Source organism: Cupressus sempervirens, chromosome 1 (assembly GCF_028749045.1).
Source record: "Cupressus sempervirens isolate cs-2001-9-10 chromosome 1, ASM2874904v1, whole genome shotgun sequence".
Taxonomy (NCBI): domain Eukaryota; kingdom Viridiplantae; phylum Streptophyta; class Pinopsida; order Cupressales; family Cupressaceae; genus Cupressus; species Cupressus sempervirens.
Window position 1 is genome coordinate 57,621,513 of NC_143118.1, and position 12,980 is coordinate 57,634,492.

Sequence of the window (12,980 nt, forward strand, 5' to 3'; positions counted from 1 at the left end):
ATACTATGGGGAGTGGACTGGTGACATTTGGTAATCCCTTGAAGGAATGTCTGTACTCTCTCAACTAAAGCCCAATCGAACTCCAGGAGAGAGGGGCCCCACATAATCTACATGTAGTGGATAGTTGGCTTGACCAGGGAGTCAAAGAGGGACATTTTGGTCGTGGTATCCTAGAAGTGATGTCTGGAGCACTGTCTCTCAAGCATGGCTAGGTAATCAAGGCACTTTTTAACCCGGGGTTGTATGGAAGGTCTCATGCTGAAATGGGGACCAGAGAACTTAATCCCAGGTAAGTATAAAAGGATGTGATCTCAACTAGTGTTACAAGACTCCGCGAGTCCCGAGGCGAGGCAGCCTTCCCGAGGTTGGTGGCCTCTTGCCTAGTTCTTGGCCAAGTCCTGGGCAAGTTTCCATGGATTTGATAGACTCGGCGACTCCTGCTGGTCAAATTTTGCTGTCAGCCGACGAAAAATAATAATTTTTTCAGCTCAGAGGCAGGAGGATTTATACAAATATAACATTTAAGTATACTTTAAGTTATATTTGTATAAATATTGTCAGGATATTTGAGATAGGTTTCAGCTTCATAGGAGTTAAAATGCAAATTATAGACTTTGGGGGTTTTCAAAAAATTCTAGGCTTAGCCAAGATTTCAAGATTCAGCATGCCTTCAATAGTGTTGTGGCCCACAACGTGTCTTGACTATTTGAGGTCAATTTGAAGCAGGAAGTTGATGATTTTGTCTTCAACGATGAAGATTGGAGTAGGTTGATTAGGTGGATCAAGAGCTAGAGGCAAAGGGAGGAGGTTAGAGAACGAGGAGACCCAATGCAGGACCTTGAGGTCGAGATGATGGATTCGACTTTGATGATGATGATGAGTATAAGGATGAGGAGGATGATCATGATGAGCATGTCGCTGAGGTTCAACCTCACACACAAGAGAGAGGATGGCTCTAGAGTCTTCCGTGACCTATCTTGGCCATACTCGTAGGACATAGGCTACTATGAGCCTTTATTTTGATATATGTTTTGAACTTTTGATTCAATGGATTGAATATTCCCTTTGCTCCATGGACTTTTCGGGACGGGGACGTTTTAGGAGATAGGGACGTGTTTCCGGTATGGGGACGGGTCAAAGCCAAAATTTAGGGGGGCGTGACCTTAGGGGAGGACAATTAAAAACATAGGGAATTTTTTTATATAGAGAGACAAAATTCAAGTATGCATTTCATAACATTGATAAACCATTCACCATAGACATTTTAGAAGATCCATACATGGAAAATTATCAAATGACAAATACCAAGTACCTCCATTATAACATATCACTTACATACGTAGTAAAATCAAAATGCCTAAAATCTGCAAGTATTATGCATGGAATCAGAATGGAATAAAGAGAAGTGCAACTAAAATAGTAAGTAGTAAATAGAAATACTAAATGCAATCTTTCCTCACTGCTGCTACTACTGTTGCTCTATGTTTTTCCCCCTCTTAGCAAGTATATGATATCTTAAAATGAGTAGAAGAGTTAGTGTTTTATTGTTTTAATGGACAAATATGGTTTGCACACTTCTATTATGTCTTTAAGACAACTACGAACTTGCACAAAAAGCAAAAATCACTGTCCCCGATACTGCTGGTCGTCCCCAAGTTTCCTGCCCAGAATTTTTTGCCATTTCGGGGATGTTTCTGAATTTTGCAAAAAGGGGACAAATTTTTGCTGTCCCCAAAGCTGTCCCCATGGAACATAGAATATTCCATAGGGGACGCATCCCCGTGGAACACAGAATATTCCATGAATATTATAGACATTTGATAATGACAATATATTTCTGTTATGTTATTCAGTTTAAGTAATTTCTTTCAAAAATTCACATTTATACTTATGTGATTTATGAAAAGTTGTGTATGTGTGCAAAGTAGCTTCTATTTATCTCAATTATTGTGTTTTTGATGTTAAGTGGCTAAATGATGCATAAAAAAAAAATTAAAATCCTAAAAAATCTTTGGATTTCATGGGTTTTTGATTGCTGAGTCCAGCTAAGTCCAAGTCCGAGCCCGATTTGGGCTTGCCAAGTCCGAGGCTTGTAACACTGATCTCAACCTCCTCGCCTTGATGAGATGCAAGGTCTTCAAGTAGTTGAAGACCATAATCAAGGTCTTGCCTAGGTTCAAAATTAACTACCATGACTCACAAAAGGAGGCCAACACATCAAGAAGCTGCTGAAGCCCCTTTGGGGAAGAAGCCAAAAGGACCACATCATCGTTGAACAGTAAAATAGAGATCAAAACCTGGTGTAAGTAGCAGCCATTGTTAGGGAGTGAGAAGTCGCGAAGAAATCCTCAAGCTCATCAATGTAGATACCGTAAAGAGTATTACAAATGAAAAAGTGCAAATGGAATTATTGGAAATTATTATCAAAATACCAAAAATGCAGCTTAAGGAAAAACCCGTTTGTCACTGAAAATCACAATCCGAAAAACATTAGTGGAAATATGGAAATTGCAGACCAGAATGCATGAAAATTGCTAGTGTGATCCTAGTTTTGTTTTCTCAAGTTTTACCAATTATTTTTAGCCACCAAATTCATATAAATGGGCCAGTGATTTTTTAGTCATGTGAATAGAAGAAAACGTGAAAAATTACATTTATTAAAATTGCCACCAAGAAAATCAAGAATATGACACGGAGGATTGCGTTGCATCCCCAGAAGACTATTGTGGAAATCACTGGCCGAAGTAAAGTAGAATTGCAATTTTCTGGGGTAGAAACTCGCGATTGTGGGTTGGAAAATTACCCTAGTTTGCAGTATATCCTTAGTTTCGTAGTGAACCCTGATTCGGGTTTGGAGCAGACTATAAAAATGACAAATTTTGAATTTCAGACCACAAAATACTCATCCAGAAATCAACTGGCTTTGATTACGTGTAACTCTAAAACAATGTAATTGAATTAACCATACAACAAAATATATAAAAGTTTACATAAGATTTTAACAAAAAAGAAAATTCATCTTAAATATAGACGATTGAAAATAAACTAATTAAGACAACTCAGAAAAAGGCCCTAAATGACCATTAAACTAAGATTCTAAATAGTGGTATGGCAAGAATCTATGGCACTAAAAATATTCTAACAAGACCCTCCTTAGCTTGACAATTGTATTTCCGGTGTGATTAACTCCTTACCCTAATTTGCCTATCTGTCTAAATTATCCAATATTGTTGAAATACAAATTCTATTTAGCAATATTTCTGGGAATTCATTGTCATGTTTTTGGGATTGTGTTATTAGCAAGATTGAAGGTTAGCAATAATATTCTGAATGATTGGTGATCATTTAGAGTGTTGGGGAGTTACTCCATGCATTTGTAGAAATGTTTCTTTTTGTCGATCCTTATACTATTGCCTTGTGATATTTGGATGTTTATCAATTCACAAATTTATTTATGTTAAGCCGTATGACAATATTGTGTCTAAAGCATGTGTAGAATAAGGATTATACCTTTATACTTTGGTAATACATTATTGGGCTATTTCATGTATCTGCATCCACGGAGCTGAATTCATAGAGATGTTTTATGCACCAAATTTGGCTCCCAAAGATGACATGATTTTAAACACTCCATCCTTCGCTTTTTTTTTCCTAGGAATGTGTAGGGAGGGAGATTTTGGCTCCAAAAACTCTCTCCAACTCAGGTGCTCAAACTTAGGAATGAATCATCACGTGTGATGCCACAAATAAGGAAATATCAAGAGACACCTATTGCTTGTTTTCAAATGCTCACTTGGCGAAGCTCAACAATCACCTTTTTGTCGTCTTTGCTTGTCACTTATCGTCCCATCCTAGGCATTCACATTTGGAAAAGAAAATCAATTAAATACTTATGTGTAAAAGTCACTTTTACCACTGCTAGTGGAACCCTTCATCCGTTTTGAATGCATTACAAAAAATGGTGAGAGCAAAACGTTAAAATTTATTTTTTCTGATACACCTCAAGTGCCTAAGGACAGTGCCCAACAATGTTGGAATCAAACAATATGACAGAGGATTTGCAAGTCAGATGTCACCTAATTCTTATCAACTTTTAGAATGTAACTATAATCAATTTGGCATGAAAGAATATGTAGACTGATGCTTATTTGTGGTTGAGGATTTCATTGTTCATGGCTGTCTATTATTTTGATATGACTTCCTTTTTCCATATGTTGTGCTATGCTTTATTGTCAACTTTTACATTGCCTGCCATATCTTTATGATTGCAATGTGTTTTTAGAGGGCATAAACGGTTGTCTGAAATATGATGCTTATATTTTACCTAGACTCATATAACTAGACTCGTATAAAAGTTTCCATATTTTAAGTTTTCGGAGGGTTAGTGAACATCAGGTTTGCTTTCTCAGAGAGTAGTTTGGTTTCAATTATGGCAATGGCTGATGAGCACATGCTTATACTGAGAGGATGGATTGGTATAATACAACCTTTTACTTTTCCAAAGCTAAATAACTATAAAAATATCAATCACACAAGATATAATAATTATGCAACGCATGAAGTACACAAAAACTAACATGGAAACTTTAGCTTTAGAAAGCTACAGTAAAATATTGCTTACGTAAAACTTTTTTTACAAACTTCGTAGACATGAATCCATAGGGAACACAAATCCCCGCTTAAATGTTTTGAGGCACCAACCTGCTAGAGACCAAATCCTCACAACTGAGGAGAAACTCAGCAAGAGATACCAATCTCTTCCTTTTGGGAAGCACAAACTTCGAAATGAGTAAGCTCCACCTTCAGGGTTTTGCTTCTTTAATGGATGATGGGCATCTGATTTGCTTTCTTGAACTCTTCCTGTAAGTTATATACTCTTCACAAATTTGATGCACTTGATTTCATATACTTTCCTTCTTAAATCAACATAAAACACTTAATAGTTTTGCCCCAATTGCTTTCATAAATACTTTCCAAATCCCTTTGTAAACCTGTTCTAAATTCTTCAAAAATATGTTCTAAATCCCTTCACAAAGCTGCCGTAAATCTATTGAATCTGCTCTTAGATATGCTTCAAATCTGCTTTCAGATCTATTCTTAGATCTTCTTGTATTAGGGAGATACTTTGTTAATTGCACAATTCTAATTAGCAAAATTTTATACAATACCAGAATAGGTGACCTTTTGGAGGGATATGATCGTTGAAAAAGTGAGACAACTATTCATTCTCAGTGCATTCTTTAATAGAAAAGTTGGGCTCACAAACACTACCGGGTTGGCCCTTTTTAGAATTATATATGTGCATTTTTAAATCACAACATTGGGTGCTAGACATCGGCTGGCCAGCTCGAGAGTATGGGTCGGAAAGCATGTGTGGTCAGCCCAAAAACAAATAATAAGTTGTTAATTCATGAATAATAAAGGGAGGTGGCCAGCAAATAAATCTGTCCCTATTCCTTCTTATATATCTTTATTGCTCCATGATTGCCTTCTCTCCTTGGTTCACTTAATGGTCTTCATATGTATCTTCTATTCGTCTGAGTTGATATCAATGGCATCATCAATGACAATTAATCCAACAATCTCTCATACGCCTTTGACATCAATGACAATCAATTCCAACAATGGCACTAGAAGATTATGGGTGCTAGACGTAGGCTGGCCAACATGAGAGTATGGGTCAGGTAGCATGTGTGGTCAGCCTGAAAACAAATACGAAGTTAATTCATGTGTAACAAAGGGAGCTAGCCGGTAAATACATCTGTCTTAATCCCTCCTTAAATGATATGTATTATATATCTTTATTGCTCCATGATTGCCTTCTCTCCTCGTTTCACTAAATGGCCTTCATATATATCCTTTGTTCGTGTGTGATGATATCAATGACAACATCAATGATGTTGAAGATTGTAGCTGCGATAGAGATCTTTGTCTCTGGAAATATGGATGTTATTACCATTATAGTCACCTTCAGCTGAAAAGGAGACTTATGATTAAATTGCAATATTAAGCATAATGACATGTGTCATACAACATGCATTAAGGCATGGAAATTCGAAGTGTTGTAACTAAGAGTCACATTTTGGGAAATTGGTGAGACCTTCAGTTGGAATGTGAAGAGTCTCTCGTTAAGTTATATATATCGCATCAAGCAATAGGAATTGTGATGGAGTCCAGATTTTTTGCAAATTGAGGCCTCCATTTTAGAAGTAATATTAGAAATCTGATAAAGTATTGACAGTGATGTTACAGAATATGAAAGCTAAACTGCTTTCCCCAAACCCCTCCTGGTTGAACAAACAACTTTACACATCTACTCTAATATGCCTAACACACCACTCCATCCCTTCATAAAATGTCATATTCCTAATCAGACTTGCAGCAATTAATTCCTCACGTTTCGTCCTCTAAAATCCTTTCCATCTGTGAAGCTAACATCCAACAGATCAAAATACGCAAAGCAATGGAAATCATATAGTATTGGTGATGCCTTGAAATATGCAATACATCACAAGACTCCAATAGAGCTGAATCTTTTAAGTGGACAAATTGGACATGGATAAGGAAGAAAAGTTGAGAGTCTTGTTGGAAGATTGGCATTGGAAGATTGGTTTGATGATGATATGTTACATTCATGATTGAGCTTGTCATTGATGTCAACATAGCATGTTTCATGTCTTCTGTGGTATCTAACAAAAGAACAACGGAAAGATTAAATTGGTACGGATGGCTAGTTGAGCATGATAACCACCCGAGGTTATGGGAGATACTTCTGAGTATTTGGTATATGCAATTAATGTCGGAAGAAGAAAGAATAAGTCTAGAAGAAGTTATGTAAGTTTTGGTGATGTCTGTTCTGAGATAGAGTTTACAGAGGTATATTCTAGTAAACTTGTTATATCTCCTAGCAGAGTTGATATCTTGAGGATCGAGATTGAGGACATGGAGAAGACATGTTGAGGATGACGTGGCTAAGCTCGCTCGTCATAATATTGCGTGTATAGAAAATTATTCAAGTTGCAAGGCGGAAGATTTGTGTTATCGCTAAGTGTAACGTGTTCTTAATGTGGTCCTAAAATAATTTATTGAGGACTAACATTCGACTTAGGAATTGTTTTATGGACTCGGTATAAAAGAAGGATATTTTCCATTATCATGATAGATATAGATATGGTGATATGCGAATTGTGAATGTTCGAAAAGCAACAGAGAGTACAGAATGCAAAGTTGAGCAGAATAGTGCAGAAGTGAAGGAAACTTCGTTGCTGAGGTTTTTCTAGAGTGATCCAAGGTTTGGTATTTGGATCTGAGGTTCGTGACCTAGTCTACAAGTTTGACAGTGATTGGTCCGATTGATAGGATAGAGGAAAGTATAGAGGAAAGAAGAAGATACCGGTAAATAACTTGTTTGATCAGTGAGCTCTTCTTGTAGTTGAAATTGCATGTTTGGGTAGTGGGCTCTTCTTACATACATTACACCACAACTCCTAACAGGGATTCAAAGTCTCCTAACAGGGACTCATTGTACTAAATGTTGTAACAGACTCCTAACAGGGTCTATCCTCTAACAAGGAATATTTATATTAGTACATCATCTTGTGGGCATCATTCCCATTGGAGTTTTCCTTTTGATCAAGGGTTTCCCAAGTCAAAGTATTTGGTGTAATTGTCTATGTGCATCTTTGTATGGTTGCTGTTTACTTTGGTTGAATGGATAAGTTTGTTTAATAAAGATGAGTGTTTTAATTATTGGATAACTGATTCATCCCCCCTCTCCCCCCCTCCTCAGTTATCTTGGTGGACTATTGTTTCTAACAAGTCTGTAATTTCATCAGCAAACACCTAAACAATTGCAAAGACTTGTATAAGTTGAGAGCAATCAAGGAAGAATTATAGTATAAAAAAAAAAATCTGATCAGCGAAATGCAAAAGGAGATTGTACCTGCAGTTCAAGTAACTTGATAATACACAAGCATCCAAAAATCTCTTCACCATTCAAATATGAATTGGACAGCAAGGTTCTTCAAGAACTTGTGCAAGGAATTATTGCAGATAATACCATAGAGGAAGATATAATTGTAGTAGTCATTAGCGCCCCAACAGTCATTAGAGTTCACAAAAGAATCTATATGGCCATGGATGTGATTGTGATTCAATCTCAAATCAGAATTCAGTTGAGATGGCTATCTTGATATTGGGTAGTAAAGATCTTATGAAAAGCACTGAAACGTTAAGTTCCATATCAACATTCATCAATAATAGTAGGGCACTAATATTTGCATTCCATGAAGATTACACAATAAACTTGTGAAGAAACACCGTTGAGCAAGGCACTCATGTATGATGATTGGGGTGTGCCAAACAAATCAGAGAGGTATCAACACTGTACACGATTTGCTTAGAAAAACAGAAATTAATTCTGCCTATAGGTTGAGAGCATTATTGATGGCAGCCAATGAGACTGGATGATGGAAATAAAAATGGTAGTACTCATAACTTGGATGTTTGTATCCAATGTGTACAGGTTCAAAAGTCAAACTTGTATATGCAGATCTGTAGATGACAATGGAATATATAGACAAACATACTCCTACAAGCACAGTGGGAAGTTCACCAAGATATCGAGCTTGAATATATCGTCAAAGATTAACTCGACTTTTGAATACGACTTCAAATATTCTAGGAAGAGGATGTCGTATGCTCTGAGATGCACAAGGCAAGATGCTAAAAGACATGAAGCATGTGTAAAGAGTATGGAGCCAAAAACGATGGAAACCACGACTTCATCTGTTCGATTCATTTGTTGGTGCAAATAGGATGTGCATATAACTATAAATGAGAACTAAGTCAGTGATGGAATCAAAGATGTGCGTTATAGTAATTTTGATACATTGGAACTTGAATTTTGCCATGAGTCATCGAGAGCATCACACTGGAAAAGAAGTGGAGATGATTTCCAATATCAAGAATGATATTTGACGGGTCTCGCAAGTTATAAAGTCTATGTCATTTCAATATTAAAATTGGTTAATTGTCCCGATATGATTAAAGATTATAGCAATAAGGATTATTAAACAATTGGGTATGTTGAAAAGACACAACAATTCATATTCATGTCTTTTGATCTTTTCATCTATGTACAAGTATATGTTGTAAAACACAAAAACAAGAGATATTCGACATTCAAGAAGAAGAAAAGCATTTATATTCATTTGTATGGAGCGATAAGGAATTTTAATATGGCTTTGTAACATATGATTCAAAAATTATATTTTAATGATTAATAAAAACCTTTTTTACCTTTTTTTTATTTAACAGGCATGGAGATTTAAACTGTAGTTGATTCGTCCTTAATAATCATCGTTAAATTCTGTTAATATTTTAAATGTCAGATAAGTGGACAAGGTCGTTTATGGCATTTTAAACTCGATCATCCTAGATAAAGTGAAATATTTAGTTAATTTTGTATTTATGTCCAGTTCGTCTCCCTACCTCAGGAGTTAAATTGCAATTTGGACTGGTTTAAAATTGCGTGTATATATTTGATCCGTCGCGTCTTGATTATTGAATTGTTTATAGTTTAAGTGCATAGAACTTTATAAAGTTGTACGCGATAATGTTCATTGTAGTTGACTTTGTTGCCCGAATAAGAAAAGGCATTGGTCTTTTGAGTCATTGAAGTATTATTATTGGACTTTTGAAGTCAAAAAATCTATATCTTTCTTCTTGCAACCATCAAATCAATTATTGATAACATTATACAAAACATTCATTGAGTTCAAACATTCAACTTTATTTTGATTGAGTTCAAGGATTTTGCCAACCGGAGAACTCACCAAGCTTAAATTTGCTATATAAAAGCTTTGAACTAGGTAATCAGGTTTGACGTGAAGGTCTACTCATCTAGGTGTAGCAAAGCCTAAAGTGCAGGGGAATCGAGGTCATTCCCGTTCGTTGGCCAGAATTGATTATGGAATCCTATTGGAGAAGTGGCAGGCTCTTGGATTTCCAATCTGTGGTTTTGGGAACCAACACATTGTACGCTTGAATATTTTATGATCAATAAAATATTTTTTTTATTGTGTGGCTGGGATTTTTCCTTCATTCTAGATCCCAGGATATCCTTTGGTATTCATTGTTTCTCTTTTATGATTTCATTATTGTTTTTTATCATCTTTATTTTCTGGGCTCAAGATTTAACAAATGACTATTAATCCAACAGTCTCTCATACGCCTTTGACATCAATGACAATAAATTCCAACAATGTCACTAGAATATTGGATTTTTTTTGCAGATGTGCAGTTTAAGTAGGCAAAGAAAGCTTCTTTCAAATTTGAAAATACGATTACTACTGTTTTAAATTAAGTATTTGCATTTCAATGGCAATTAACATACCCAAGCTTTTAGATGTTTGTATTTTAATTATTACGCTAGTAATTTCCCTTTTTCAAAAAATAATTCAAGATTCTTCTGAAGTATTTAGGTCACTTTTAAGTTCTTTTGCAGCTTGCTTTTGAGGATGCAATTTATCTAGTTGATGCAGTTGAGGGTGGAGAGGCACTTATGCAGGCCTGCAAGCCTGCTCTAGAATCCGTTCATGTTACGAAAGTTGTTCATGACTGTAAACGTGATAGTGAGGTATGCCATTATGAAGTTTTTCTCTTCATTTCACTTAAGTTCTTTGGCAGTGCAAGTCATATTTTCCATTTATTTCATCTTGACACATGGATATTTTGTACAGGCGTTGTATTTCCAGTATGGGATCAAATTAGATAATGTAGTTGATACTCAGGTGAGTTTCAATTATGTGATGCAATCCCTTTGACTGCGAAGAAGTTGTTAACAAATTTTCATGAGTGAGATACTAAGTGTAGCTTCTTCACATTAAAATTTTTGAACTAATATTGACTTAGTAGCTTTCAGCAGACCCTTCCAACTACACATAAATCAACATATTGTGTTTGGTTTCCAATATGAGCAGGCTTGTATGCTTTTTAAAAAAATGACAACTTTGTGTTTGATGCAAAAGGTGAATTGTGCCAATTTATTTTTCAAATGACTAATTGCTACAATCTTTTCCATCTTGTTGATGGTGACTATAACCAGAGAGGGAAAATTGTGTAAATTTTTGTTTTAGACTTATTTGAGTTTGTACTTTTTTTGATCATTTATTAAATGTATACAGAAATAGTATGCACTATAAATTTTAATTTTGACCTGCAGTGAATATATATGTTAATTTTTATGCATGTGTATTCTGTCCTGTGGATGTATCTTGGTTCCTGGACTGACTCAATTAATTTAAGAGCTTCTTTCTACTATTTCCAAGTAGTTGATGAAGTAAACATATTTATTTACTTGAATTCAAAAGAATTTTTTTGTTTATTAATTTCTAAAGAAATCTGACTGGTTCAATAATTTTTTTGATTTAGATTGCATACTCACTGATTGAGGAACAAGGAGGAAGAAAGTGGGCTCCTGATGACCATATATCATTTGTTGGCCTTCTAGCAGATCCACAGTATTGTGGTACACATTTTTCCTTTCAAATATTATATATTTGATTGACCATTTGTCACGCTGTCACTAGGTTATTGTGTTCATCTTGAGAAATACTGTGGCTGTTATGTATTTAGATACCATGTTACAAGAAACTTCTTCTGGTTTCCATGTTGCCACAAATATTTGATGCAGCCTCATGTATCCTCAAGAACATGTCTCTGTTAATATAGCTATCTCCATACTTTTTGATGGCTGATTTGGGCCCGCCTCAAATTAACCCTACCCTATAAAATTAGGTGAAAATTCCAAGATTATTATAATATGATATCCCCCACATTTTAGATTTAAAGCAAACCCTTTTATTTCTCTGTGATTATTTTGTAAGCCATTTAAGGAAATTTGGTTTTATATATATATTTAAAACCCTTGTGTCTCAGTACTCCTGGAAATTTGAAATTTGATGATGGTTGGATGATTCAGGTATCAGTGTCTGTTAATAAGCAGCTTCACTCTGTTTTCTCTCTCTCTCTCTCTCTCTCTCTCTCTATTATTCAATTTTGTTCTAAGCACAAACTAACCTTTTATGTATGTAACTTCAACTCATGATTTAACATGAGGTACATGGAAAGAGATTAGAATCTGCTGCTTGAGGAGAAAAATAGATAACACCCAATCAATATCTTATGTTTACCAAAGAATTTTATTGCACGTTATATAACTTTATTTTCAACCATACACAATTTTAAGACAAATAGAGAGTATATCTCCTATTGTTGATGCCTTGGTTAGTACTAACTTCCTATTATAGTAGTTAATGTTCAATTACTTTAATCATGGAAAATAATTTTCTAGTAGACTATTTAGTATTAGGGCATTGGACATAAAGAATGGAAGCAGAGTCAAACTCATAAAATATAATTTTTTTCAATGTGTCTTTCCATACCATTCTTGAATACCTTGTTTTCGGTGCCTATGGTTACGTTTTTGAAGTTTCTTTGATCCATGTTGTATACAATGCAACCAGTGCCATTGATCAACAGATTTCAAAAGCTTAGCTGATTGTAGGCCTGTAAAAATAATAATAAAAGGCTTCTTTTAGGTTGCATCACTTGTTTTCTTAGTTTCACAAGATCCACTTTTTATCTAGTTTGCAGATGCCTCTTGATTATTTACTCAGTACATCTAATTTGTTACCTGCCCTCTTTGCTATATTGATAAACAAACTGATAAGCACATTAGTAATATGGATATCTCTATCCTCCTTTATTTCCATGTTAATGCTTTGTACATTTATAAAGCTGACTACAAAATCTTACAGGTGTGTCATATGCTGAAAAGGAGGAAGTCCGGACTCTACTTAGAAAGGTTGGTTGATTACCATCTATATGGAATCTATATGTGACATTACTTCATATGGTTTTTTATTATATTTCATGTGCATCACATTAAAGTGGAAACGTTCATTTTTCATTCTTGA

At 35.2% G+C, this 12,980-nt stretch overlaps 1 protein-coding gene across 2 annotated transcripts in view; it reads left to right on the forward strand.

The window, feature by feature from the left end:
• The window catches only part of LOC149576142 (3'-5' exonuclease domain-containing protein / K homology domain-containing protein / KH domain-containing protein), a 112,567-nt gene that overhangs the window by 61,418 nt on the left and 38,169 nt on the right, over window positions 1–12,980 (forward strand). For both annotated transcript variants that reach the window (XM_089816453.1, XM_089816455.1), the window contains exons 3-6: window positions 10,508–10,639; window positions 10,743–10,793; window positions 11,434–11,530; window positions 12,822–12,868. In XM_089816453.1, the coding sequence (XP_089672579.1) occupies window positions 10,508–10,639; window positions 10,743–10,793; window positions 11,434–11,530; window positions 12,822–12,868 (327 nt within the window). The remainder of the gene's footprint in view (window positions 1–10,507; window positions 10,640–10,742; window positions 10,794–11,433; window positions 11,531–12,821; window positions 12,869–12,980) is intronic.